At 37.8% G+C, this 24004-nt stretch overlaps 3 protein-coding genes across 7 annotated transcripts; 1 reads left to right on the forward strand and 2 right to left on the reverse strand.

The window, feature by feature from the left end:
* Window positions 1-725: 725 nt before the first annotated feature.
* LOC115628088 (hillarin) lies at window positions 726-18155 on the reverse strand. Of its 3 annotated transcripts, none has more exons than XM_030524068.1 (10): window positions 18095-18155; window positions 12084-12790; window positions 11080-11221; window positions 10811-11004; window positions 2759-3753; window positions 2257-2465; window positions 1922-2199; window positions 1748-1861; window positions 1521-1684; window positions 726-1372 (listed from the first exon to the last, which is right to left on the reverse strand). In XM_030524068.1, exons 2-10 carry the CDS (start codon window positions 12270-12272, stop codon window positions 1216-1218), a joined length of 2442 nt encoding a protein of 813 aa, XP_030379928.1. In that variant the 5' UTR covers window positions 12273-12790; window positions 18095-18155; the 3' UTR covers window positions 726-1215. The 3 variants fall into 3 exon arrangements, with proteins under 3 accessions (XP_030379928.1, XP_030379940.1, XP_030379934.1); XM_030524080.1 differs by having other exon boundaries at window positions 18068-18126; XM_030524074.1 differs by lacking the exon at window positions 18095-18155 and adding an exon at window positions 17828-17922.
* A 752-nt stretch (window positions 18156-18907) lies between these two features.
* LOC115633698 (DDB1- and CUL4-associated factor 11) lies at window positions 18908-21230 on the forward strand. 2 transcript variants are annotated; one of them, XM_030531157.1, is made up of 6 exons: window positions 18908-19099; window positions 19154-19433; window positions 19495-19641; window positions 19704-20399; window positions 20463-20569; window positions 20638-21230. In XM_030531157.1, exons 1-6 carry the CDS (start codon window positions 18929-18931, stop codon window positions 20776-20778), a joined length of 1542 nt encoding a protein of 513 aa, XP_030387017.1. In that variant the 5' UTR covers window positions 18908-18928; the 3' UTR covers window positions 20779-21230. The 2 variants fall into 2 exon arrangements, with proteins under 2 accessions (XP_030387017.1, XP_030387018.1); XM_030531158.1 differs by having other exon boundaries at window positions 19169-19433.
* Window positions 21170-23543, reverse strand: LOC115633697 (PIN2/TERF1-interacting telomerase inhibitor 1). 2 transcript variants are annotated; one of them, XM_030531156.1, is made up of 3 exons: window positions 23395-23543; window positions 21657-23338; window positions 21342-21505 (listed from the first exon to the last, which is right to left on the reverse strand). In XM_030531156.1, the coding sequence occupies exons 1-3, from the start codon at window positions 23465-23467 to the stop codon at window positions 21488-21490; spliced, it is 1773 nt and encodes a 590-aa protein (XP_030387016.1). In that variant the 5' UTR covers window positions 23468-23543; the 3' UTR covers window positions 21342-21487. The 2 variants fall into 2 exon arrangements, with proteins under 2 accessions (XP_030387015.1, XP_030387016.1); XM_030531155.1 differs by having other exon boundaries at window positions 21170-23338.
* Between the last annotated feature and the right edge of the window lie 461 nt (window positions 23544-24004).

The following is a 24004-nucleotide window of genomic DNA, read 5'->3' on the forward strand; positions in this document are numbered from 1 at the left end:
CTACTGTGGTCTGCTTGTTTTTATGTTGTCCAGAACTTGACAGAATCACGAGCAAAACCCATTGAAAAAAGAAAATTCTTTTTGGGATTACTAATATCTTCAGAGTTCACTAGAGCTATGAAAAGATTGATTTAGCACGCATACTTACAACATACGAATAGATTTATTTTCCAAACTCTTTGGCTTCTGAATACCAATAAATGTAGGCTTTTCTTTGAATGCCCGCATTTACTCTTGTACCAGCATTGAGTTCTCTTTTTGTGAAAATTCAAAAGATTACTCGAGGTGTAAATCTATAATAGGGTCGATTCCTGCATTCCAAGGGTTTACTTTCAATACTTTATTAATTTGAAGTGCAGTATATATTAGGTACTTCTGTCGGGCTAATCATACGTTAAATATGATTTTAAATTGCTAGGGGATACCACTTGAGGAATTGAAAGAATTCCACGTACCGCCAAAAGTGCGCTACACTTTTTCAATTATATTTACATTTGCGAACTTTATATTGCATACTTTGGACACGATTTAAATAAGCTTTTTGACACGTTTTGTAATAGCATACTTGTAGATACATAATAAGTATTTATTCACATTATCATAGTGTTTAATTACTTAAACAATGTATAATAATAATAATATGCGTATTTTTTTCATTTTGTGTGCACTTCAAATTTAATCAAAATATGCAAAACCGTTTAATGCCAAAACAAGAACATCGTTAGTGCATTGCATTGAATTTGCAAATTGAATTACATATTATTATTTGAAAGGCAAACTCTGCATATGACAATGTGCTGACATTTGCAATAAATAATTTAAGCAATAATAATTAGATGTAAGAGTTGTTTAAATTATATTAAAGTCATTTTACGGCTAATGATTAGACTCTAGAGTATTTACATGGTTCGATTGCATGTTTTGCCAATATTTTTTTATATAAATAATATTGGATATAAAGTACTTATGAAACTATTACAGGGGTGAAATTAACCAAGTTATAGAACATGTTTTAGAGCAATTTAGCACCTGCTTGGTATGTTTAATGTTTACAACAGAATTTGAAATGATCGTGCTTATGTCTACATTATAAATAATATTGCATTTTGTCAGATTTTGTTGCATAATTATGAACTAAAAGTCAACAAAAAAGTTCGTACATATAGAATATATCAATATTTATCTATCCAGTAAATATAATCATTTATTGTTAAATTAATTCCGCTTGGACGAGTTTATTAAATATTTACAACAATGTGTCAGCAGATGCTTCTCACCCGTCGATGTGGAGGAGTTGTTGTTGTGATGATGCTGTGAGGCGCCCAGTTCCCTCGTATAGATATCCAGACCATACTGTCCCTCTTCCGGAAAACTAAAATATAGTTGACAGAGAGTGTTGAGTGATATTCAACACAATTAGGGCTATGGTCAAAGAGGCAAATAATTTGCAAACGAAAAGAATTTGTTTGCAAACTATTTGTCTGCCACATCGTAGAATTATATGTAGGTCCAACTCTTACTTGATAATAAACGTGACAATGTCGTCGAGTGTATTGTGAGTGACATATTTGGCAAGTTTCTTCTCCTCGATTCCGTTCTTGTGCAGCGTCGCCATGAAGTCGGTCAGCGGACGGGACATGCGGAACTGCAGATCCAGGCTGCGTCCAGCAAAAATGAGCGGATCCTGGATGGCAACAAAAAAATGGCTTAGCACCATAAATAAATTACTGACAAGAAGTAACCTTACCTGGTGTGTTATGGGTATGAGACCAAACAGCCGTGTCGCCTTTGTAGGTCCCCATTCGCCACTGGCACAATCCGGCAGCGGCACCATGACCGTTTGCAACTCCTCGCAACAAATCTGCAATAGAATCCCAATTCTGAAGTCGCTGCCTACAAAATACAGCGCATGTGAACTTACCTTGAACTTGCAGACGGATTTGAACTTCATGGGCTCCCCGGTAAGATATTCCTGGGGCGTCACGGCATTGGCAAATATGTCCAGCAGAAAGGCACCTGAGCAGGGCGCGTGTACGCGGAAGGCCACAATGTTGCCAATGACCGACTGCATGACGAAGCGTTTCAGCGAGACGCCATCGTAGGAAAGCTCCTCATCGCTGTCATAGAATTTTAGATTGTAGTGGAAAATTAGGCAGCTCTGCATATCCGTCGGCATGGCAATGCGTACCGTGGCCGCGCCTAAAAGTAAAACATAATTTAATCAGACTGCTTAGAAGATTGATGCAGACCCAGTACCTGTATCATCAGTGAATACCACGGCTCCGTAACCCTCGTCCGCAAAGTGCAGACCATACCGGAAGAACAACGAACGGACGAAGGGCAAATTCTCAAATTCCCGTAATGTAATCGGTCGCTTCAATAACTGCCATTCCTCCTGAAGTGGATAGAACTCGTAGATGAACTCTCGCGGGTCTGTAAGGAAATAATGGTCATCGTACTCATAGCTGCAAAGAAATGAAATATAATTATTCAACAAATTAGAATGAAAATACAAGTAGCATAATCTGAATATAACCATTGTCATGGGTATAAATTAAGAATGAGATTCATAGTAAATATTGGACTTGGCCTAAAATGTTCCATAATTTCATTTCAATACTTTACTCTTCTGGCCATTTTTGGAATCGAAAATTTAAATATCTTGAATGTTCATTGCTTGCTAATATTCTTGTCGGATTGATAGAAAGTTATATACTTGTATAGTATTAAATAATATTGATCAGGTATTTTTACTCACCGCAAGCTGTCGTTCTTGCCCCGCCCTTGTTTAGGCGCCTCCTTGGCATTGACCAGATGGCGTGCGCCCCAATTGCATTGCACAAAACGCCAAGCGCCGGCCACATAGACGGCATTCCAGGAATTACGGAAACGCGAATCCTGAAACTTTACGCCCGGCTGGTACCCGGCACTCTTGGAGTAGCCCTTGATGACAACGCAGTGCAAGCCGGCATAGCTGCACAGACGCTTGAACAGCACATGGTAGCTTTCGGTGCCGTACTTAATGCCGCGTAAAAGACCCATGGGTGTGTCGCCGCGTAAATCGTCATCGAAGTGCATGGCATTCAGATTTTTGACGGTTATCCAGCGGAAAATGGTACGCGCCTTCTCAATGTCTGTGGTGCAACGACCCACGAGTTGTCGGACAAGATCTGTGAACGTCTTCTGATCTTCCTGCGCCACCGAAATGGCAATGCGATCCACATCCTCGAACTCAATAGGATCCGTATAGATTTGGAACTTGCTAACCGCTGGCGGAGCAGGTACAGGCGCATTCAGCGGATACTCAATGGGCACGGCACCCTCTGTGAACTCATCGTCAAGGAAGATGCTTTCGCTCTGCATGTACTCGGAGCGACGGGCACTGATCAGTTCTAACATTTCGCTTGACTGTCGATCGACCAGAGCGGCCGTTTCGAAGCGCTCATGCTCGAGCATCTTGCGCGTAATGCTCTCCTTCTTCTTGCTGCGTCGCAACGTCATATTCTTTTCCAGATCCTCCTTTTGCTGCTCGTGCCGCAGTGTCAGGATGTTCTGTTCGTCGCGATTGCGACGTGAGGTCGCCAGTTCCTTTTCGAATTTATGCGTCAGGCGTTGCAGCTCACGCTCCCACTCGTCCTGAAACTCGCTTTGTATCTTGCGGTCCTCCTCCTCGCGCTTGCGCGCAAATTTCCGATACAAGTCATCCTCCTCCTTGCGATGCTTCATTTCGAGGCGTGCCTGCTCCTCGCGTGCCTGTCAAACAATGAGAGAGAGAGAGAGAGAGAGAGAGAGGAGGGGAAGGATGGTCAAGACTGATGCATTAACTTTATCTCATTTTATAAACAGTTGCAGCTGTATCTGCAATTTGCTGCTGTTGTTTTTGCAATGCTTGGCTTGTTAACTTGGCTAATTATAATGACACGCTTGAGCTGCTCCGCTTCGCAAAAATATCTGGCATTAGAGATAGCTTGACTGCATTTTCATTGCGCTGCGTATTGCGAAGCTGCCAAACATTGCACATCCCACTCCCTTACTCTTTACCCGACCACGCCTCTGCCACCCACTTGCTAACCACTACCTTTTACGCATTGCGTGTATTTTCACTGCTCCTCACAAACACATATACTTGTAGTACTGTGTGCGTGTGTACGACACGATTTACGGTTAGCTTGATATATATGTACTTACATCTGCAATTCGATTCCGAACATTAATTCTAATTACGGTGTTTAACTGCGCAAGTTACTTGGACTTTACAGTACAGTAAAATCCCGTTCTGTTTGTCCGCAAACTTTATATGCAGACTCTCCTAAAATATTTACTATTAAGCCAAAAAAACAAAAATGTACCAGTTCAAAAAAAAAAACAAAATTGAAAACATTGTTTTTTAAAAAATAATGTGGAAATATAAATCAGGACGAATTATTTTCATTCCAATCAAATAATTGAAGGATATTTTGTTTGGTAATGTTACTGCAAATCAGTTCGAATATTACAGCGGATTTCTGGAACCTTAAATCGAAATCGTGAATTTTGTAAGGTAACGACAATACCTATACTTGTAGTTTTTTCAATGTCAAGAGCGGGACGAACTGGGTGACAAATCTAAAAATTATATCATTTTTGTAGTTTTTCATTTTATTTATATAAGTCGAAGGCCCGAGTAGCTAGTACTCGTACTAATATTAAGTTTAGTATTAGATACTAGATTTAATTTGTTAAAATACAAATTTGATTTATATATAGAAGTAGTATATGGACCGTTGGAAGTTCCTTACCCATATTTCTTATCCATTTGAATATCTCTGTGATCATGGGGGCTTAAATGTAGATAACTACATGTTGTTAGAGAATCCCTTTCGGTTTACTTTCAATTTATTTTAGTTTACCCGTTTTCATGTAGGTTTATAATTTATGAGGTAAAAAAGGTAGAAATATGACTGCAAAGGTTTTACTGTACTATGCTGTCAGTGTGTATGGCTGGCTAGCTGCTGGTTGCACTCCATTTCCTTCACTAAACGTCTAGCTAATGCCTTAACAATTAAAACAACTAACAGCTGCAAGAAATTATATATTTATACCAATGTGTGTGTTCGTGTGTGATTGTGGCTTTCGAACGATCTAATTAACGCTTCCGCATGCAAACTTTTGGCCATAATAATGCGAACCAAATGAACAACGTCTAATTAAGCAATTTTCAATGTCAAGTTCAAACACTGCATGAAATATAAAACAATCGCATTTTTAGCCAAATGGTTCAAAGGCCCACAACTTTCTGTTGACAATGGCGCTGTTGACGTCGCTAGCAAATGTACATATGTATTTGCATAAACATATACACATATATGTATATATATATATGTATGTATGCATGTATGTATGCATGAGCGATTTTAAATATGGGCATAATCGAGCAAAAAATAAAAACACAAACAGTTATGACGCCCACAGAAGAGTGACACAAGCAAAATGCTTTAAGCCAAACCAATACCAATACCAAAACCAAAACTAAAGCGTAACCAAACCGGACAAAATGAAAACGAAAGTTCGCAAACGTCAAATTAATTATTACGAAAGAGATGAACATAAATTGGCGGGCTAACTTTCTGCCTGTCTATTCCCTGCCTTCCCATTCCCATCCTCAACTCCCGCTCTCCAACTTGACTTGTCTATTATTTCTTGACAAAAAACCGCGCAAAAGAAAAGCAAAGTATGAGGAAGTGTTGTGCGTTGTCGCGCCAAATTATATACAAACGGTTACATGGCGTTTAAACGCGCCAGCAATTAGAAAATGCCACCGAGGTGCGTAAGCGTTGCATAAGGGCTCGACTTAAACCTCAAACTGCGACTAAACGTTGTGCATTCAGTTGAAACCGGGAATTGGCAATTTGTGTTGCTTGTGAGCGGAGGAAAATATAAGAAATTTATTCATAATTCATCTTTCTTTTCCTAGACGAAAAACGCAAATCATCTTAATTTCAGGCATGCGACAATGTCTAATATATTGTTAGCTTAATATCACGGTTTTATGTGTCAAAATTATAAATAAAAAAAATTCCACATATGTACCAAAACAAATGATATTAAACTTTAATAACTTGGTCATAGTACGAATTGGCTCGAATAGACATTAATCGATGAAGAACTATAATATCAATATCTTATTTTATGAAGGCTATCCGTAAAAGGCATAACATTTAGATGCCGTCAAAAAATTATAATTTTTTTTAGTTTAAAAGAAGAATAATTTAAACAGTTTAGTTTAACATTATAACAAATAAATAATACAAATTGGTATTTTAATTAATTTTTTTAAATGGTAAAAATTATTAGATTAGATTACGTTATATTTATTATAGTGAAATCATTGGAGTAATTTATTATTATTCAGACAATTTCAGAAAATACCTAAGTGAAATGATTTTATTTGTGGAATATTAAGAGATCCTTGTTTACAAGTATAACGTACAAAAACATTTATAATATTAGTATAAACTATTTTGATCAATAAATTGCGACTTAATAATCCAAAAAGTCACTTAATTAAAAAGGTTTTCTGGCTGTAGCTTATTGTTTCTTTGACAATACGGATATAAAATCAAAAGGAAGTTTAGTGGGCAGCCGATTTTAGTACAACATTAACACACATTTTAACAATGAGGGGTTTGTTTAAGAAATATTCAGAAACCTTTATAACATGAACTATTCTTTGTTTGCTTTTAAATACAAAACCCAATGACAATAATACTCATTTATAAATATATAGTATACCTCATATATAAATATGACCTCATTATTGACTTGGTCCCATTCTTCCATCAAATAACAAGTAAAAAAACTAAAGTCGGGTGTCCCGACTTTGAAATACTCTGTACATACTTGTATGTTTAGAATAATTATAGAAATTAAAAAAAGTAAGAGAATTAAAACAAAAATTTTGGATCGATTTTACCTCTTTTGGTATTCGTATTCACGTAAAGAGTGTATAATTGCACATATACAAAGCAATTGTGTCTATGTGAGTGTATGTATGTTTATGCTCGTATATTCGTGTCTGTGTAAGCATGTTCGCAGTCAACCAAAGCACCATCATCAACAGCAGCCGCAGGCAGCAAATATATTTATGGCTATAACTTCTTGTTAAATCGGCATAGGGACACATAATTACTAACTGGGGGTATTTGCAAAATTTGAGCTCGAAATTATAAGAATTACGGAAGTTAGAGAAAATCGCGATTTGCATGGGAGAGTAGGGAAGGGTAGGGAAATTCCAAAACATACATTTTCTGCGTACGCATCTTGGACTAAAATTCCTAGGTCTTATAGAGTCTGAGATATAGGCGATTATACGAATGGAAAATCGGGAAAACCCCCATAGGCGGGGAAGTGGGGGGGGGGGGAATCAAAAAAAATAAAATAAACTTGCACAGCGAGATCCAGGTGTTCCTACGGACAGACTGACAGACGGACAGACAGACAGACAGGGATAGATCGACTCGTCTCGTCAAGCATGACGATCAGCAGATCAAGAATATATATACTTTGTGGGGTCTGCCACGCCTGCTTCTGCCTGTTACATTTTCAGCTCCCGCAAACCTAATATACTCTTGTACATTTTATGTAGAGAGTATAAAAATGACCTCAAGTATAGGGGCATAGAGTCTGGTCTGATGATGAAGCTGGTTGAGGCAGGCATAATATTTTGAGCACGAACGGTGGTATCCGACGCCGTTGTCGACACTGAAACCAACACTGACGCCGACGCCGACGCCGACGCCATAGCTTTACTTTCACTCTGGTGCGCATAATTTAGATTTAGCAAACGCAACTAAGTATTGTTGCTGTCGTCGGCGTCGCGTCTGACGACTTTGCTGCACTGCAGCCGGAAAAACAAGTGACTACCGCAGCAGCGACAGCAGCTGAAAGCTGTAAGCGGCAAGCGGCAAGGTGGCGAGCTGAAAACTGGCAACTGGCATTGTCTTGTATGTCTATGCCGCATATATCCGTATATGGAAATCTATGAAGTAGCAGCAGCAGCAGCAGCAGCAGCACAGTAAAGGCAAAATGAAGTGACCAGCTCGGCAACGGCAGCAGGAGCCATGCAACGCCAGTTTGTGGCTGCTGGTGGTGGGTGTGCGTGGCATACCGAAAAATATAACTTTTGCATGCATGCAATTTTTTACATACGTACACATTTTTGTGTTTATTTTTGGACTGTTGTTGTGTGGCAAGAAAACCATCAAACACCTGTTCAAAATTTGTTAAATTGAGCGTTGCAATAACATGCCACATTGGACGTTTATTTTTGTTACTCTGTGGTCACTCGTGTGTGGCACAAACGTCTTGGGGCTGCTTCGCATTCTGGCAGCCAAGCGGTGGAAAACTTGCGGCATCACTCACCCGACATCGCTCACTCATGAAACTTGTACGAAAACGAACACAAATTTTGAAATATTTATTATTGTTTTTTTGAATTTGTTTTTTGTTGAAAAAAAAAAACACCAAAAGCAAAAAAACTCCGACTGCGTTTTCTTGCCGCCTGCCTGACATTGCTTTCACCAGAGCGGCTTTTGCGATTTACGATTTGCGCGCTCATTGCGATGTATATATAGATAGCATATAGTATATGCGCGATTAACGCCAACTCATGTAGTGATGGGAGGAGATGGTGTTTCTACTTTAAATATAATGTCGTCGCATTATCATCGGCATATGCACACAAAATTCGATAAATTATAATTAAATGGCACAACGGCAAATTGCTTTTTCTTTCCATTGGCCGCTACTCGATTTTAGCCACAACCATGTACGACACTAAGCCACTTAGTGACCAAACACAAAATAACAACTACAATGTATTTCCTTGCGTTTTTACAATTTATGCAATTTTCTTTATAACGAAAATAAACGTACGCGTATTTTGCGAATGGAACGAACCAATTGAAAAGCTAAAACGCTTCATTAATTCGGAGCATAGCTTTGAAAGCTTTAAAGTGCAAAACGTGATCCCTCAAAAGTATTACAAAGTATTATTTGGTAGATCTATTGAAGCCTCTGACCTCGCTTGGCTGGAGTCGGGGCTTCGGCTAGCTGAAAGGCAAATAATGTACCCCCACCGAGTCAGAGGCGTTTATTAGATAATATCTAATTGCAATTTGATTAGATAAGGCTTTTTTAAAACTCTCATATTGTTTCTTTATGTCGACAGTTATTGTTTCTTGACATAAAAATATAATAAATAAATTAACAAATTACAATATTAAGCCAAATAGTTTTACCCATGTTGTTGGCAACTTCCTAAAACAATTAATAGAATTCCATTGCTGGTGCTTATCCCAAAGCCTGAAATTCCTTCAAAAAAGGTGCAAGGCAAGGACAGAAAAGCCGCAGCTGCAATCGGTGGGAAGTGAAAATAATTTGTATTTAATTGCAGCGTACAAGTACGTTGAGAGAGTATTTTTCCAATGGCCCATGATTAGGCACAATTTAGAATGAAAAACTTAAGTAACCGAAAAATATAAAATGATGATACAAACGAATATCTCTTTGAATGATTTTTAAAATCAACATTAATCAGATAACATTGAAAACATCCGCATGGGAATTAATTAAGATCATAAAGTTTTGATGGGCTAGAAACCTTGTGAAAAAGAACATACTATATTCCCATAATAAATTAGTTTAATTTAGTAAAGAAATGCTTTAAAGCTTCTGAAAAAAGGCATTCTTCCTGACTCTTACTTTTACTGAAGATAAGTAAATATGTGGTGTATAACCAACATTTGAAAAATATTGCTGCTATATTAGGTCGGTAACATGTTTCCTGCTTGTTACGCATTGCATCTATTTCAACAAAATTCTTTGATATCCTCAAAAAATGTGCGACATGACTCAACGCATACGAGTATTTACCACGCAAAACAAACTGCAAACTGCAAAAGTGCTGTCATAGACACGTTCGCCTTTTTAGCACACTTTTCGAAAGCTTTTGAGGCATTGGTAACATAACGTTCGGCTTGCAGTGCATTTGTGGGTTTTATTTATGTGGCAGGCAGAGGCATTCAATCAAACAAAAGACTTGAGCAACAAACTTGCAAACCAACGTGAAGCAGAGTTGAGTTTGATTTTGATGTTGATGTGCAGGTGTAAATAGCGCTAGCCTACATAATTATTATTGTTACTATTATTATAGGCCGTTGCATTACACACACGCTGAGTGCGCATGACTCTGTTGATCATTGCATTAATTAAAGTCGATGAAAATCAGAAAGAGTCAGAGGCTGATTCCGAGTCAGAGTCAGAGTGAGAAACTTGGTTTTAAAATAGCTCAGAAGCTCATGCAGTCATTATTGCACAACCACAACCGTTTGTTTATATAGCCAGTGGCTCGCTGGCTGGATGGCTGGATGGCTGCAGCGGCGCGAGTGCCGCTATAAATGACCAAAGCCATAGCCACAGACAGAACAACAACAGTTGCCAGTCAGCGAACAGGCAAAGGCAGTTAAATTTCATTAGATGTTCTGCACTAAATAATTTCTTAATTCATGGCAACGTGACGTTAAGCAGCCATTTAAAGTGCCGCATACTTGTAAGCAGGCAACATAGTAAGCAACTCAGTCCGTCAATCAGTCAGTTAGCCAGTCACTGTCCACATTTACGCCAGCTAGAGCTGTGCGTGAATATGAATAATCGAGAAGGTAAACACAAATTTGTGTCACGCGCACAGCTCGAATCCCAGCGTGTTTGTCTCACGACTTAAATTGTGCCAAGAGAGAGAAAGATAGAGAGAGAATGTGTGCTTTGTACTTACCAAATAGAAATCAATTGGCTTCTCACGCGCCTTATTGTAGGCCTTTTGTATCTCAGTTTGTTTCAGTGCATGCGCTATATGCAAAGCACTGGCATCGAACCGTCCATATTTGTAGTCCGAGTCGTTTTGAGACGGGGAACTAACATCACGGTTGCCATAACCATTCGGCGTTGATTGACGTGAGCCCAGACCACCTGAAAGGCAAACAATAACAACAATTGTTGGGCAATTGTTTTGATTAAACAAGAGTTCAAAATTGTGGCACTCACCATCGATCTCGCTACGTGTGCCACGTATCTGCTCGTTCACAAATTTATTTGTGCGCGGCGCATTTAAAGCTTGCCTAATACCCACAGATGTTTGATCAAGATGACCAGGTCCGCTCTTTGGTACATGTGAACTGCAATAGACCTGTGGAGCGAGGTGTTTATGACTGGACTGACTGCCTTTTAAAAATTTTAAAAATTCATTCATTGGCCTAAAAGCTGCAGTTGGCCAAAGTGCTGGTCCACGTCCGTGGTCCACACACAGTTAGTTGCCTTCGCCATATGCAGTGACAAATTTTGCAACCACTTCTCCCACACACACACACACACACACACACTCACGCATTTTTGTATACATAAGGCGGCATAAGTATTCAACAAATATTTTAAAACGAATCTTAAAAGAATAATTCGAATATTTTATGTATGGCACTTTAAAATTTTTGAGGAATGTGGAAACAGCAGTTTCAGTGTAAAACCTAGTAACGAACTTAGTTTTTACCTGCAAATTGATTTAATTGTGATGAGCGAGCAGTGTTTAAGGCCTAAGCACCTGCTAAAAACGTCGAAACAGATATGTAAAACTGACTGATTGAGTAAATTGACGAACCGATAATATCTGTAGTATTTATAAGTATCAAGAAATTAAGTTATTATGATTAATTTAAGTAATTGACAATTTTAATTTATACTACGTTAAAAACAGAAAATTGTACTTTATTGAGTTTCATATTGAAGTCTGACGCAATACTTCTGCCGTGTACTGTGCAAAGCACTTGTGTTTATTGAACCATAATGACACACATTTGCCAATTGCAAATTGATTGTGTTAGATACTTACTCGTAGATACAATAATTTGCATATGTATGTGTGCATTTGTGTTTAGATATATGTGTGTGTCTAGCATTTGCAGCTGTGCAATTATTTGCATGGCAAAACAATCGACAATGTCGTTCACTGTTGAGTTTGTCGCTGAAGTCTTTTGTTTGTGGACCCGCACACTCACCTCTTTATCGTCCTGTTTGTGTTGATTATTAAAATATGTCTTCAGCGTTAACTTGGTGCCACAGTGCACACACTTGAAGCAACCGGAATGGAAGAATGTGAAATCCTTGAGCGGCCCCACACGATCCACCTGATAGACGGTCTCGCTGCAGCGCAGGCAGGTGGACTCGTAGAAATTTGGCCGATACATGCTTGCTGTTAAAGCTGCGGCTGTTAGTGCTGTAGTTGTTGTTGTTGTTGTTCCTGCAATTTGCAATTAACACCAGTGTCTATCGAAAGTGTCGCCGCTGCCGTTCACGTTGCCGTTGCTGCCACTTGACCGCTTTACGAATGTTGTCAGTGGCCGCCAGGCAGTTTCCGCTTGCCAATTTGTGTTGCTTTTGTTTTTAGTAAGTGTGGCCCCCAATTTTCACTTGAATTTATATTCTGGAACTGCAAGCAGTACTGAGTATTTCAAGCGTTTGTTTCTTGCTGTTTTTTGTGACTCTTTTGTGCGCCTGCGCACGTTTTTGTTGTCTTTTGGCTTTTGTATGGAATTGCTTTTGTTTTGCGGCGAATTGCACGATGCGTGATTGGTAGTTGTTGCAGTTGTTGTTGTAAGGTAATTACGTTTTGTTTTTTTTTGTGTTCGTTTTAAAAACTATTTATTTGCCAGACAAATTGCGTGCCATGTCCATCATCAGCTGTCGCTGTCGTTGCTTGCAGGCGCTGCAAAATTTAAATCGGTAAAAGTTAACAAAAACTAAATCGAATGACGGGCACATCTTAACAAAAACAAAAAACTTGTCTATCATTGTGTGGGCATTTAAATTTCCTTTTAACATTAGTATTAGCGCACATTTTAAGCAACTACCACAAATGGTCATATCAAACAAAATACATATCAGATTCGAACAGCTCTAACAATTGGCCAAATATGCCAGCTAGACTGCCCACCACAGGCAGTTCGTTCATTGTTAGAAGCCAAAAACAATTTTCGTTTTATTTTAGTTGCGCGTATTTTATTAATGAATTTTAATTAAACGGACACGGAGACGAGCTTATAAAGCCCGAGAGAGATCAACAATGTTGTATTCGGAACGTATCTGGGAAAAATGAGTAATGTGTTGCTACGATGCTGGTCAAAAAAGGCAGGGCAAAGGGTTAAAGCCAAAAGAAGCCATGGCCAACATCAGCAGCAACGAAAAAAGTTATATATTTGACGTCAGTGCTGGTGGTGTTTGCTGCTGCTGCTGCCGCTGCTGCTGATGACACCAACGTTGCCATTGACCTCGCATAGTCGCACCGCTGCGACTCGTCGCCTAAAGCTGCCACAGCACTTGCTGCTGTCGCTGCCACAGCCGCTGCTGACGTGCAACAATTGAACTTGTTGCGGTCGCTGTCGTTGTTGTTGTCGGTCGCTAACGGCACGAACTCCAACGCCAATGAAATCGCCTGGCACCGACAGCTCAGCAACAAGAAATTGCAGCAAAAATGGAAACACTTGCCGGTGCAAAAAAAAAAAAAAACCGACAACTTGGCTGCTTGCATTTTCCATTTGATTAATTGCCTCGATTGTGCTGTGTTTTTCAACAATTAAATTGAAGGGGAAAATTATTTATACGGGTATGCTTCGTCTTCAACTTGGCAAGGAAATACATATATACATGCATCTATATATAGTTATGTGCATGTAATATTAATTGATTGTTGCCTGCAACTGCGGCAACTGCTGCTTTTGTGGCTCTGGTTTGAACAAAATTAAAACAAATGTGGCCAAAAGCCGTTTACTTTCTTTTTCTTGCCGCAAGTTTAATGAACGTTAAGCAATTGCGAGTAATCGTTGCAACATCATGGCCGAGCGAGCAACAGAGCAGAGGGCGGTGGCTGCAACAGCTGATGTTGTTGTTGATAATATTGTTGTTGCTGCTGCTGCTGCTGTAAGGTGCTGTGGCAGTTCATTGAAGGTTTATCATAAGCGTAGTAAATGCAAATGTAATATTTGTAACACCAAATTATTTCAATTATTTTGTATTGTGATTCAGTTGAGGTCTGAGCTGGTTGAACAAAATAGTTGTGGAATGTTTTGCGATTAGTGCAGATTACGAAATCAGAGATTCAAATAATTTATTAGCATTAAGATATCAGATAGAGATAACTCTAGAAAAAAAATTCTTTGTCTAGTTCTGGAGTTTTCTAAATTCTTGTATACAACTTTAATTCAAAGGTTCGTTTCAAATAAACTAAATGTTAATATATGAATTGACAAATGATGGGGAGACGCTGTTCCACCGTTTAGACATGAAAACTCTATACACTCCCTAGTATACAATAAATAAACTGCCTTATAATCCTCAGGCTGGCTTTGCTTATTAAAGATTGATTATTACATTTAACGTTTAATCATTTAATAAGACATTACATCAGCATAAATAAATGAAATAAATTAGCCAATCTTACTAGAAATTTGTAAAAATAGAAGAAACAAAACGGCTTTTATATATTTATTATAATTCTGCTTTTAATTGGACGTAAAGTATTTATATACGTATATGTATATATACGTTAGGAGAAGCGAAGAAATTGTTCCCTAATTTATTATTCAGCCACCCTTTTAGTCAAATAATATGTCTTTCGTTTATTCAACTAGTACTTAATTTTGAAACAGATCAATTGACTATAAAACATGTCTCTATTAGGAATTTTACTAAAATGTATATAACGAAGAATACATAATATATACATATGTAGGAACACTACTAGTGTAACGCTCGTAAGGTATTTGCATAAACACGTTATGTACAATTAAATTTTCGAAGTGTCAACTGACAGTCTTGAAACGCCTCATTAGCCAAGCGAAACAATAATATTTGGCGCCTATTAAGCCACCCACACAATATCAATCAACAATTTTGTCGATTTCTTGCACATTTGACTATTGGCAACAGCGTCATGAGAAACACCCACACTGGACTTGGTTAGCTGTCCATATGACATGATCACAATCAGAGGCATTGAAAAGCCTAATTAAGCTCGATTGCTGACATAATAGGCATGTAATGATAACGACGACTTACGCGTATAAATAATTCTTCCAGGCATGTCATATTGTTGGGCGGACCTGACAAAACGCCTCGAATAGCAAAATAAAAGTAAAACAGGTTGCTTACATCACCGCCTCAATGTGTCCACTGACTGTGACTAAGAAGCGCTGCGAAAGCCACAAAGGTAGGTGTGCGCATGCTTTTTCTAATGACTGATTATCGCTATCGCTTTCCTACATATCAGTTAGAACTGTGGCCATACTGCATACTGTTTGTTTAGCTGGCGTAGAATTTCGCACATGAGGTGTTGCACAAAACGCTCACTAAGCCCGAACCGAGCGCGGGCTCGGACCCGATCTTGTCATTTAAAACGCTCCGTTTTCCAAGCGACTGCATATGAAAGCAACAAATTAAAAGATGCAACAAAGCATTTCGTTTTAAATTTGTTGCATGTCTGCTGATTGTTGATCTTTTTGTGATTTGAACGAAAATGAAAGTTGAGCTCAACCGAAACAGCAATCGCAACAACAATAATTGATATATTTCAATAAATGCCACAAATTTACATTTCCATGTGTTTTGTTTGTTTGTTTGTCTGTAAATTCCAGCTGTGCCATATTATCATATTATCAATTTACTGCACACCTTTCCACTGCAAGTTTGTTGCCTAAGTCTTTTGTTCACGCACCGAGACAGGCACAGCAGATCTTGTGTTAAGTCCGATTGATTTTTGAAACTTGTTTCCCAACGAACGCTAACAATGACAATTAAAAAATAGCCACAATCACAGTTATGTGTAAGCTAATAAAAGAAAGACAAACAAACAAGCAAACATATACACACAAATACGAGTACATATATACATACATATGCAAGTTTCCGCAACCGATGTGGCCAATGCATTAACAGCTTAATGAACTTGAATTGGCATAATTGACAACGCTACCGCTGCTAATAGCAAGCCACAAACAACACAAAATATACAAAAATAATAATAATAAACAAAACAACAACAAAAACAATATAAAATACAGCATGTCTATAACTGGTTTCGCAGCCATAACCCGACAGCCATTAGTAATGAAACAATCATAGAAATTAAACAAAATGCAAATGATTGCGTCATTGCGGGACTGCATACACACACACACATTCGCACACACATACACACAAGCACATGCATATATGTACATTTAAAGAAAATTTGAATGGTCGACATAGCTTATGAAAGGTGTACGATAAAAGATCTAAATGAACAAATTTCGCTTAAAGCATACAACAAAAAAAATCATTTGAATATATGTTAAATATATATGATCAGTCAAAAGAAAAGTGTAAATAGAAAGGGGAAGAAATCAATTGCGCATTGAGAATTGTTTAAGCAAACTTATTTGCAAACGTACTTACTGCCTAGCTCTGTTCTACTGTCAGTTTGCTAATTTTAATATATACAAAGTACGAGTACATACTTGTATGCATGTATTTGTATATGTAGAATGAGGATCAAGTACGTATATATATATACGTATACTACATACAATAACAGACAATGTGCGCCATTGAGACGAGTGCCCTTTAAATTGTTGCCAAGCACCTGTCAAATCCTATAATACAATAAAGCACATTCTTCTGTTTCTTAAAGCTGTATGGCTTTATACCATTATTTGAGTCATGAAAGTTATTTGCGAAGGAGATTAAATAGAATGGGTTGTTTTTGTGTGCTCTACGAATCTAAAGTTTTTCTAGATATCAGACCGTCATTTTTCTAAAGAATATATATAGTAAATGAAAATTTTTAGATTAACTATAATTTTTTAATTTTTCATGCATATTTAGTGTTTCAACTCAATTTCCATTTAGTCAACAATGTTAGATTTCATTTTTACAATGATTTTAAGTCAATCAACCTAGATTAAAGATCAAAAATTGTATAAAAGTAGAAAATATTTTGAAAGATGTTTTAGCTACTTATGCACTATAGATTAAAATTTAAAAAACAGCAACACCCCAGCAAATGCAGCGATTGATCTAAGCCTCATTCTCTCCACCCAGTGGATGTGCGTGTGTTTGTGGCAGCGAAGTCAGCAGCGGCAGAGACTCTCATACTTGCAATCTTTCACTTTTTTGTGTGCCTATTTCATCGCTGCAGCAGCAACTGCGCTCGCGCGGTCTAGTTTTTCACAAGTTTTTCTCTTTTTTATTATTATTATTATTATTTTGAGTTGATTATACACACGCGATATAGCGTCGTATGTATGAATGCGGGCTTTAGTTGTTGTTTCAACATTAGTGCTTATGTATGAGCCATTTACATACACACATGTGTACATACTTACATACTTGTACATACAGATAGTTATGCAGAGCTTAGAGCTCTAACTATAACTAAGCACTATTAGGAAAATGTTAATGACTCTATAACTTTTGGCAATGCAATCTTCTTTTTTTTAATTACTCAATTATGCTGTCGAAATTTTGGGCGTTTTCGCATAGGTGTGCGTATGCCACAACATTGGAATTTTACACATTTTTTATACATATGTACATACATATGCATTCATGCCTCTTTATGTATGAATGTATATACATACAAACGTATGCTAAACAACTTTCTTCTTTGCGTTTTTTTTTCACATTTCGTTTGTATCTAAATTGCGTCTCGTGCGTTACGAGGCGCTGTGCAAAAGTATTTATGATAAATTTTACACACACAAGCACATACAAACATAAGCTAGCTGGTATAGCAACAAAACTTGGCACAAACACATACACACACACACTTGCTCTAAGTCCAGTACAATACTGACAAAGTTACCTATAGACGACACAAATTCTTTTTAAATACTTCGAACTCTGAATTTTTAGAATATTTGTTGTGTTTTTATTGTGAGTTCCATGCGCGCTCAACTCTTTAACGTATACAAATGCAAAATTGAAATAGGAATTTGACCAAATTCATTACCAAACACACACAGATAAACACACATACATTACTGCAAGAGAAAAATGAACCGACAATTTCCGCGCTGTTTTGACACCGATGAAGATCGCTTTGAGACTGTTTTTTTAAATCGCCACTGAGCCAAGCTAACAAAACAGGTTGCTTGAAGGGGACGATATTCGAATACTTATACTCGATACTTTTTCATTGTACATCATCAAATTGCGACATCCAATTGGCGCATATTCAAATTGGACATTTACAATTCAAGAATACATTTTTCCGATAAGCCAAGAAGCTAAACTATTAAATAAATGGCAAATATATGTCAAATGGAAAAATAGAAACTAAGGAATAAAAAAATAAGTAAAAAATTAAGCTATTTTTGTACTTTAATGGAATGAAACAACATAGTCCAACTGGTCAAATTTTAATGCAATGCGCCAAGCACCAAATAAGCATAGAGTCATTGTGTTATTTAATTTTTCATTAAAAGTAGGTAAGCATAAATATAACACAATTCCCATTTTTTTTGCTTCCTATTCAGGTCTATTGTATACATATTTAAATTACCGACATATTTAGGAGTATTTGGTATAAATTATATCAAAAATACTGCTTTGTCAGTAGTTCATTTGCTGTATTCAATTTTAAATATACTTGTGCTTGGCTGCAATATAAACAACGCGTTCTACTCCGAATCACGTTTAGTTAGTATTTTACAAAAACGCTAAGAAGTTCTGGTTGGGACAGTATAAAACAAACAGAATAAAATGTTTCCAGCCCTGGTACTTTTGTAAGGTATTGTTGTTCAGGGTCACACTAAAAAAAAATTGGTCATAAGAAAACTAGATGTCGAAACTAACTGATTGATTTTCAACAATGGGAAACCAAATAGGATCAATCAGTGATGACGATGATACGAGAGCCATTGACGTTATTAATATAACCGTACGCGCAATCGATATGGAGCTTGATTCCCGAGATTCGAGTTGCTACCAACAAGACCCTTTGCCCATAATACGTAGTAAGCCATCTGTTGAAAAATTTCAAGTAAGCAGAGATATTGATCCCATACATTTGATATGTATATTACATCTGATAAAGACTATGTTGTTTCAGAGCACAGACATGTACAAAGAGATTAGAGCTCGTTGTGGCTTAATCCAGCAATCGAACGAACATTTCAACTTACTGCGTTCTCTGCAACAGCGTGAAAATGGTTTGGCCTCACCTGGTATCGCATCGTTTTCTTCCAATCAGCAGCGCAACATTGCTAACATGTACATACCAAATCAGAAAACTGCGCGATTAATGTCACTGGACTCGAAAGTCTATGTAACGAAATTTAATAAGAGCGGGACCAAGCTTTTGACTGCTTGCCAAGGTTAGAATCAGAGTGGTTTTTAATATAACATTCCCCTAAAACTATTATTAATATATTTTAGATGGATTTGTGCGTATTTATGACGGATCTAAGGGCACCTACCACCTCCTTACTCGCATCAATGCTCGCGATGTCCAATGGAGCATTATTGATGCTGACTTCAGTCCAAATGGCCAGCATTTTGCCTATTCTACATGGTCACGATCTTGTAGGCTTAATAAAAAATATGTCTTTTGTCTTAATTTAACTAACCAACCTCTCATTTAACAGTTTTCATAATGCCAGTAAATGGCACTGCGGATGACTGCCAATGGATCGACGTAGAGAGCCAGAACAGCCGCGTTGCTATATTTTCGCTTCAGTATTCTCCAACAGGCGATAAAATAATTGGCGGCAGCAATAATGGCTCTGTCATTGTTGGGGATGTGCAAACACGTAGCACACAAATATTGCGAACACATCGTATGCCCGTTACAGATGTGAACGCTGTTTCATATGTTAACGATAAAGACCCGAATGTGATAATAGCAGGTTGTGATGATGGGTTGCTCAAGGTCTTCGATCTGCGCGTTTCACAGCGTAGTCGGAATCTATCCAAAGCAGTGGTGTCATTTATTGGACATTACGATGGCATTACCTACATAGATTCCCGTAACGATGGCTATTACCTTCTCTCCAATTCAAAAGACCAAAGTATAAAGATTTGGGATATGCGACAGCCCAGTAATTTACGTAATCGTGGCAGTGCACGCAGACAGCAAAGGCTTCTGCCTACATGGGACTATCGTTGGGAACGCGTTCCGCGCGAAATATGCAATCCACACAAAGCTCTTGAAGGCGATAGCAGCGTAATGACTTACCGTGGCCACCGAGTTAGCAAAACTTTATTACGTGCCAAGTTTTCTCCACTACTACAAACAGGCCAGCGTTACATTTATACAGGATGCGCGACCGGGCGCATTATAAGTGAGTTTTTCAATAGTTCATATTTCGCTTCATATTTAAAACATGCTCGAAAACCTGTTACAGTTTATGACGTGCTGACTGGAAGAATCAAAGAGGCTATAGAAGGACATAGAAATGTGATACGCGACTTGGACTGGCATCCAGAGCGATCGGAAATAATCTCCGGTTCGGTTAGTAGAGCACAATATTTTTGCGTCGATTATTTAAATATCATCGTGAAAATCTTTATGCTTTACAGTGGGACACACATATTAATTTAAATACCTACAACCGTAATATGGCAAAGAAAAGTCTGCATAATAGCGATAGACTAACGTCTGAGTCTAGGGTCTTGCGGCGTTCCCGTCGGCTGGCAAACCGGAATATGACGCCCGATTAAATTTTAGGCAACCAGAGCTTATTGCATTTGACTTAACATAATGCTTAAAATTGAAAGTGGGCGCACTGACGCACAACCTCTCTACCACCATAATCTTCATTGATATTACACTCATGTAAAAAAGTTCATAGCAATTTACGCTAAAATCGCTATAATATAATGCCCATATTCATACAAGTCTAGTATTTTAAGTATACCCTTAGATGTTTTCATGTAAGTGTTTTAAGTGGTACGCTATACACCAGCATGAAGTTTTGATGCTGTTTGGTTCTATAAACAAAACCGTGAAGGCCCATAGTTGTAGATCCCACTTAGCCCATCATGTTTTGCGGATAGAACCAGTTTTATTACTGTTACATATTAAAATGTAAAGGAAAACAACTAAGCCGTATTATGTACAAAGTGTTTTAAGATCTTTATTGAATTAAATTGTGTTTGCCTTAAAATTGAAATGCTATATTATTTTTATTGACTTACTAAATACCTGAAAACGCTTTTCGCCTCTTTATAGCTGTTATTACAGAGGGTGTTATATAATTATATCTAAATGGTTTTGTCTTGTGTGGACCATATTTACTAGAAGTACCATTCCAGAAATTTAAAATGCGTCGTTCATCGCCTTTTTGAGGCACCACATCGAGCTTCATATTTTCATCAAATGCATAGCCAATAATTTGTGCAAACGTCGATTCTTTAAAGGCGTTCATGTTCACCAAATGAAATTTTTCTGCGCAAAATGATGAAATTGTATAAACATTAAATGATTCTTGACTTTGAATTAATTGCTCAAGAGATAAGAACTGATTTGGTGGCGCATCGTTTGAATCGCTGTTGCAGCTAATATTCGCGAATGCGGTTTCAGATGTGTCTTCACTTACTTTGGTTTTCTTATTCATTTCAGTGGTATCGTCCGTCTGGGAATGCTCAGATGTGTCTTCACTTACTTTGGTTTTCTTATTCATTTCAGTGGTATCGTCCGTCTGGGAATGCTCATTTGTTTCCACTGATTTATTATAATTGTCCGCAATCAGCTCGGCATCCCCCTTCTTACGTTTCTTTTTCTTTTTGCTGGAAACAGACTCAAGATGTTCGTTATTTGGGCACGGTGTTATACCTGATAAAGATGCGCTTTGTTCTTCTTGATGTATTTCCAATTTTTTGTTAGCTGCAAGTTTTTTTTTCTCCAGATCACTATCAGGTTCCACTTGTTCTATCTGTTCACGCTTATGTTTCTTTTTTTTATTACCAAAATTAATTCCAGTATCTATCTCTTCCGTTTGGTTCTCAATTACACAGCCGAGTTTTTTCTTTGATTTCTTTTTTTCGGCTTCAGCTTCCTCACATATTTCCGCAACTGTTGTATCCCGCATATCTGATCTAACTAAATTCGCTCTATCATCGCGTTTAGACTTCTTTTTCTTTTTGTGCTTCGACGTCGTTTCATCTAAAACCGTTTCAGTTTCATTGCTATCTCTATTTTCTGTAATTTTAGGGGCAGAATTCTCAAAAGCTCCTGTAATTGTTGCCTGCTGTGTTTCAGTTTGAACAAAATCTACATTGTGTTTCTTTTTCTTTTTGTGCTTGCGCGTCGTTGCATCTAAAGATATTTCATTTTCATTGATATCTTTATTTTCTGTATTTCCAGTGGTAACTTTCTCAGGTACAATTTCATTTGTTATTTTCTGTGTGTCTGGTTTGTTTTTTCTTTTCTTTTCCGATTTCAACATGGAAGTTTCCACAACTTCGCTTTCCTTTAAGTCCTCAACCCCTTTCTCCGTCTTCTTACGTTTTCTGGTTGATGGCTCTACTGCTGCTTCATCGGAACACTTCTGTTCTTTATCTTTCCTTTTTCTTTTCTTTTGATCTTGAACAGGTTCTATACAGCCATTGACTTTAGCAGAAAGACTATCTTCTTCATCATTATTTAAAAATGACTTATCAACGGCTTCGTTGCCAGTATTTATTGTATTTTTCTTAGCGTTCATTTTTTCCTTGAAGTAATCAGTCAATGATAGCCCAGTAGTTATAGTCTGTACCCCTGAAAAATTAGGCCCTATTTCGTTTTGTATTACTTGGGCTTTCCATGGGTCATTAGGAAGCCCATTCTCTGCCTCCTTCTTTCCAAATATGTTTGCCAAATCCTTTTCGCTGTACTGAGACAAGTCCTTGCCACGAGTGAATTTCTTGTAGTGTACCCGAGCCCTACTTTGCTTGGACTTCTCCTCCAAAGAAATACCACTGATCTTCTCTTTTAACTTGTTGGGTTTAACCGTTTTTTCTATTTGTTTAAAGCCAAATCCGATCGGACGTGTTTCCATATCGGACGTCTCGCCAGCTGGATCAATTGCACCCTCATCGCCATTCAAGGACTGCAGCAATCCGTCAAATACCTGCTCGTGCGCGGTCCATTGATCATCGCGCGCCTTGTAACCCAAACCGTCAACGGAATCCTTATAATTTACGCGCACAAAATCTGTCGAGCCGTCCTCATTGGCGCCGAGACCTTTTCCCTTAGACCAGCCCATTTTTTCCAGCATTTTAGTACCAAAACGATTTTTGTCTGTAAAAGTGAGACTTTTAGAATTATTTGCAAACCTTTAATTTGTTTCTATTAACCGTCATAGAGAGGCTTGCCCCGCGGAGTCACGTTGTATTGTTTTCGACGCCGCGGTCCCGCAAGCATAGCCATTTTTATAGTGAAAATAAAATTACTTTAGCTAATTTACAAAATAAATCTACAAATTCATCCAAAAGAATGGAAACTCAACCACACGTGCTAAACAATTCCCACTTTCGTATATTTCAATTTGAGATATGGTCACCCTATAGCCTATCAGCTGGTATTTGCTGTGTCTAATCTCTAGCAGCCGCCAGCTGTTGAGACCTTTTTATTTTGAAAAATGCGTTCATAAACATATCAATGTACTCCGCTCTGACCTGAAGAACAGATCTTTTGATTCGAAAATTACGAGTTGTCCAATTTTATTTGATGTAGTTTTATTTACGCAGCACGAATAAATTTTAAAATGAAATAAATAAATTGGTATAATATTGGTATATGAAAAATATGGTATTTTCAAAAATACACACATACCTATTTAAGTACTTACTGTTTTTTTTTTGTTATGGTAGCCCTGGCTGACTATCGATGGACTACAAACCTGTAAATATTCGAACACACCTACATACTTATGTAGATTTTGAGTGCCTGAAATTGGCTTTTAAG

The sequence above is a fragment of the Scaptodrosophila lebanonensis genome, unplaced genomic scaffold (genome assembly GCF_003285725.1).
Source record: "Scaptodrosophila lebanonensis strain 11010-0011.00,11010-0021.00 unplaced genomic scaffold, SlebRS2 tig00000001-arrow-pilon, whole genome shotgun sequence".
Taxonomy (NCBI): Eukaryota; Metazoa; Arthropoda; class Insecta; order Diptera; family Drosophilidae; genus Scaptodrosophila; species Scaptodrosophila lebanonensis.

Excerpts from the sequence above, each read along its gene's own strand:
- LOC115633697 (XM_030531155.1), bottom strand. The coding sequence starts at position 23,467 with ATGGCTATGCTTGCGGGACCGCGGCGTCGAAAACAATACAACGTGACT. Across the intron at positions 23,339-23,394 it reads GGGCAAGCCTCTCTATGACG|ACAAAAATCGTTTTGGTACT; the intron begins GTTAATAGAAAC and ends TCACTTTTACAG.
- LOC115633698 (XM_030531157.1), top strand. The coding sequence starts at position 18,929 with ATGGGAAACCAAATAGGATCAATCAGTGATGACGATGATACGAGAGCC. Across the intron at positions 19,100-19,153 it reads CATCTGTTGAAAAATTTCAA|ACTATGTTGTTTCAGAGCAC; the intron begins GTAAGCAGAGAT and ends CATCTGATAAAG. Across the intron at positions 20,400-20,462 it reads CGCGACCGGGCGCATTATAA|TTTATGACGTGCTGACTGGA; the intron begins GTGAGTTTTTCA and ends AACCTGTTACAG.
- LOC115628088 (XM_030524068.1), bottom strand. The coding sequence starts at position 12,272 with ATGTATCGGCCAAATTTCTACGAGTCCACCTGCCTGCGCTGCAGCGAG. Across the intron at positions 11,005-11,079 it reads CACACGTAGCGAGATCGATG|GTGGTCTGGGCTCACGTCAA; the intron begins GTGAGTGCCACA and ends TTTGCCTTTCAG. Across the intron at positions 3,754-10,810 it reads AGCCAATTGATTTCTATTTG|GCACGCGAGGAGCAGGCACG; the intron begins GTAAGTACAAAG and ends ATTGTTTGACAG.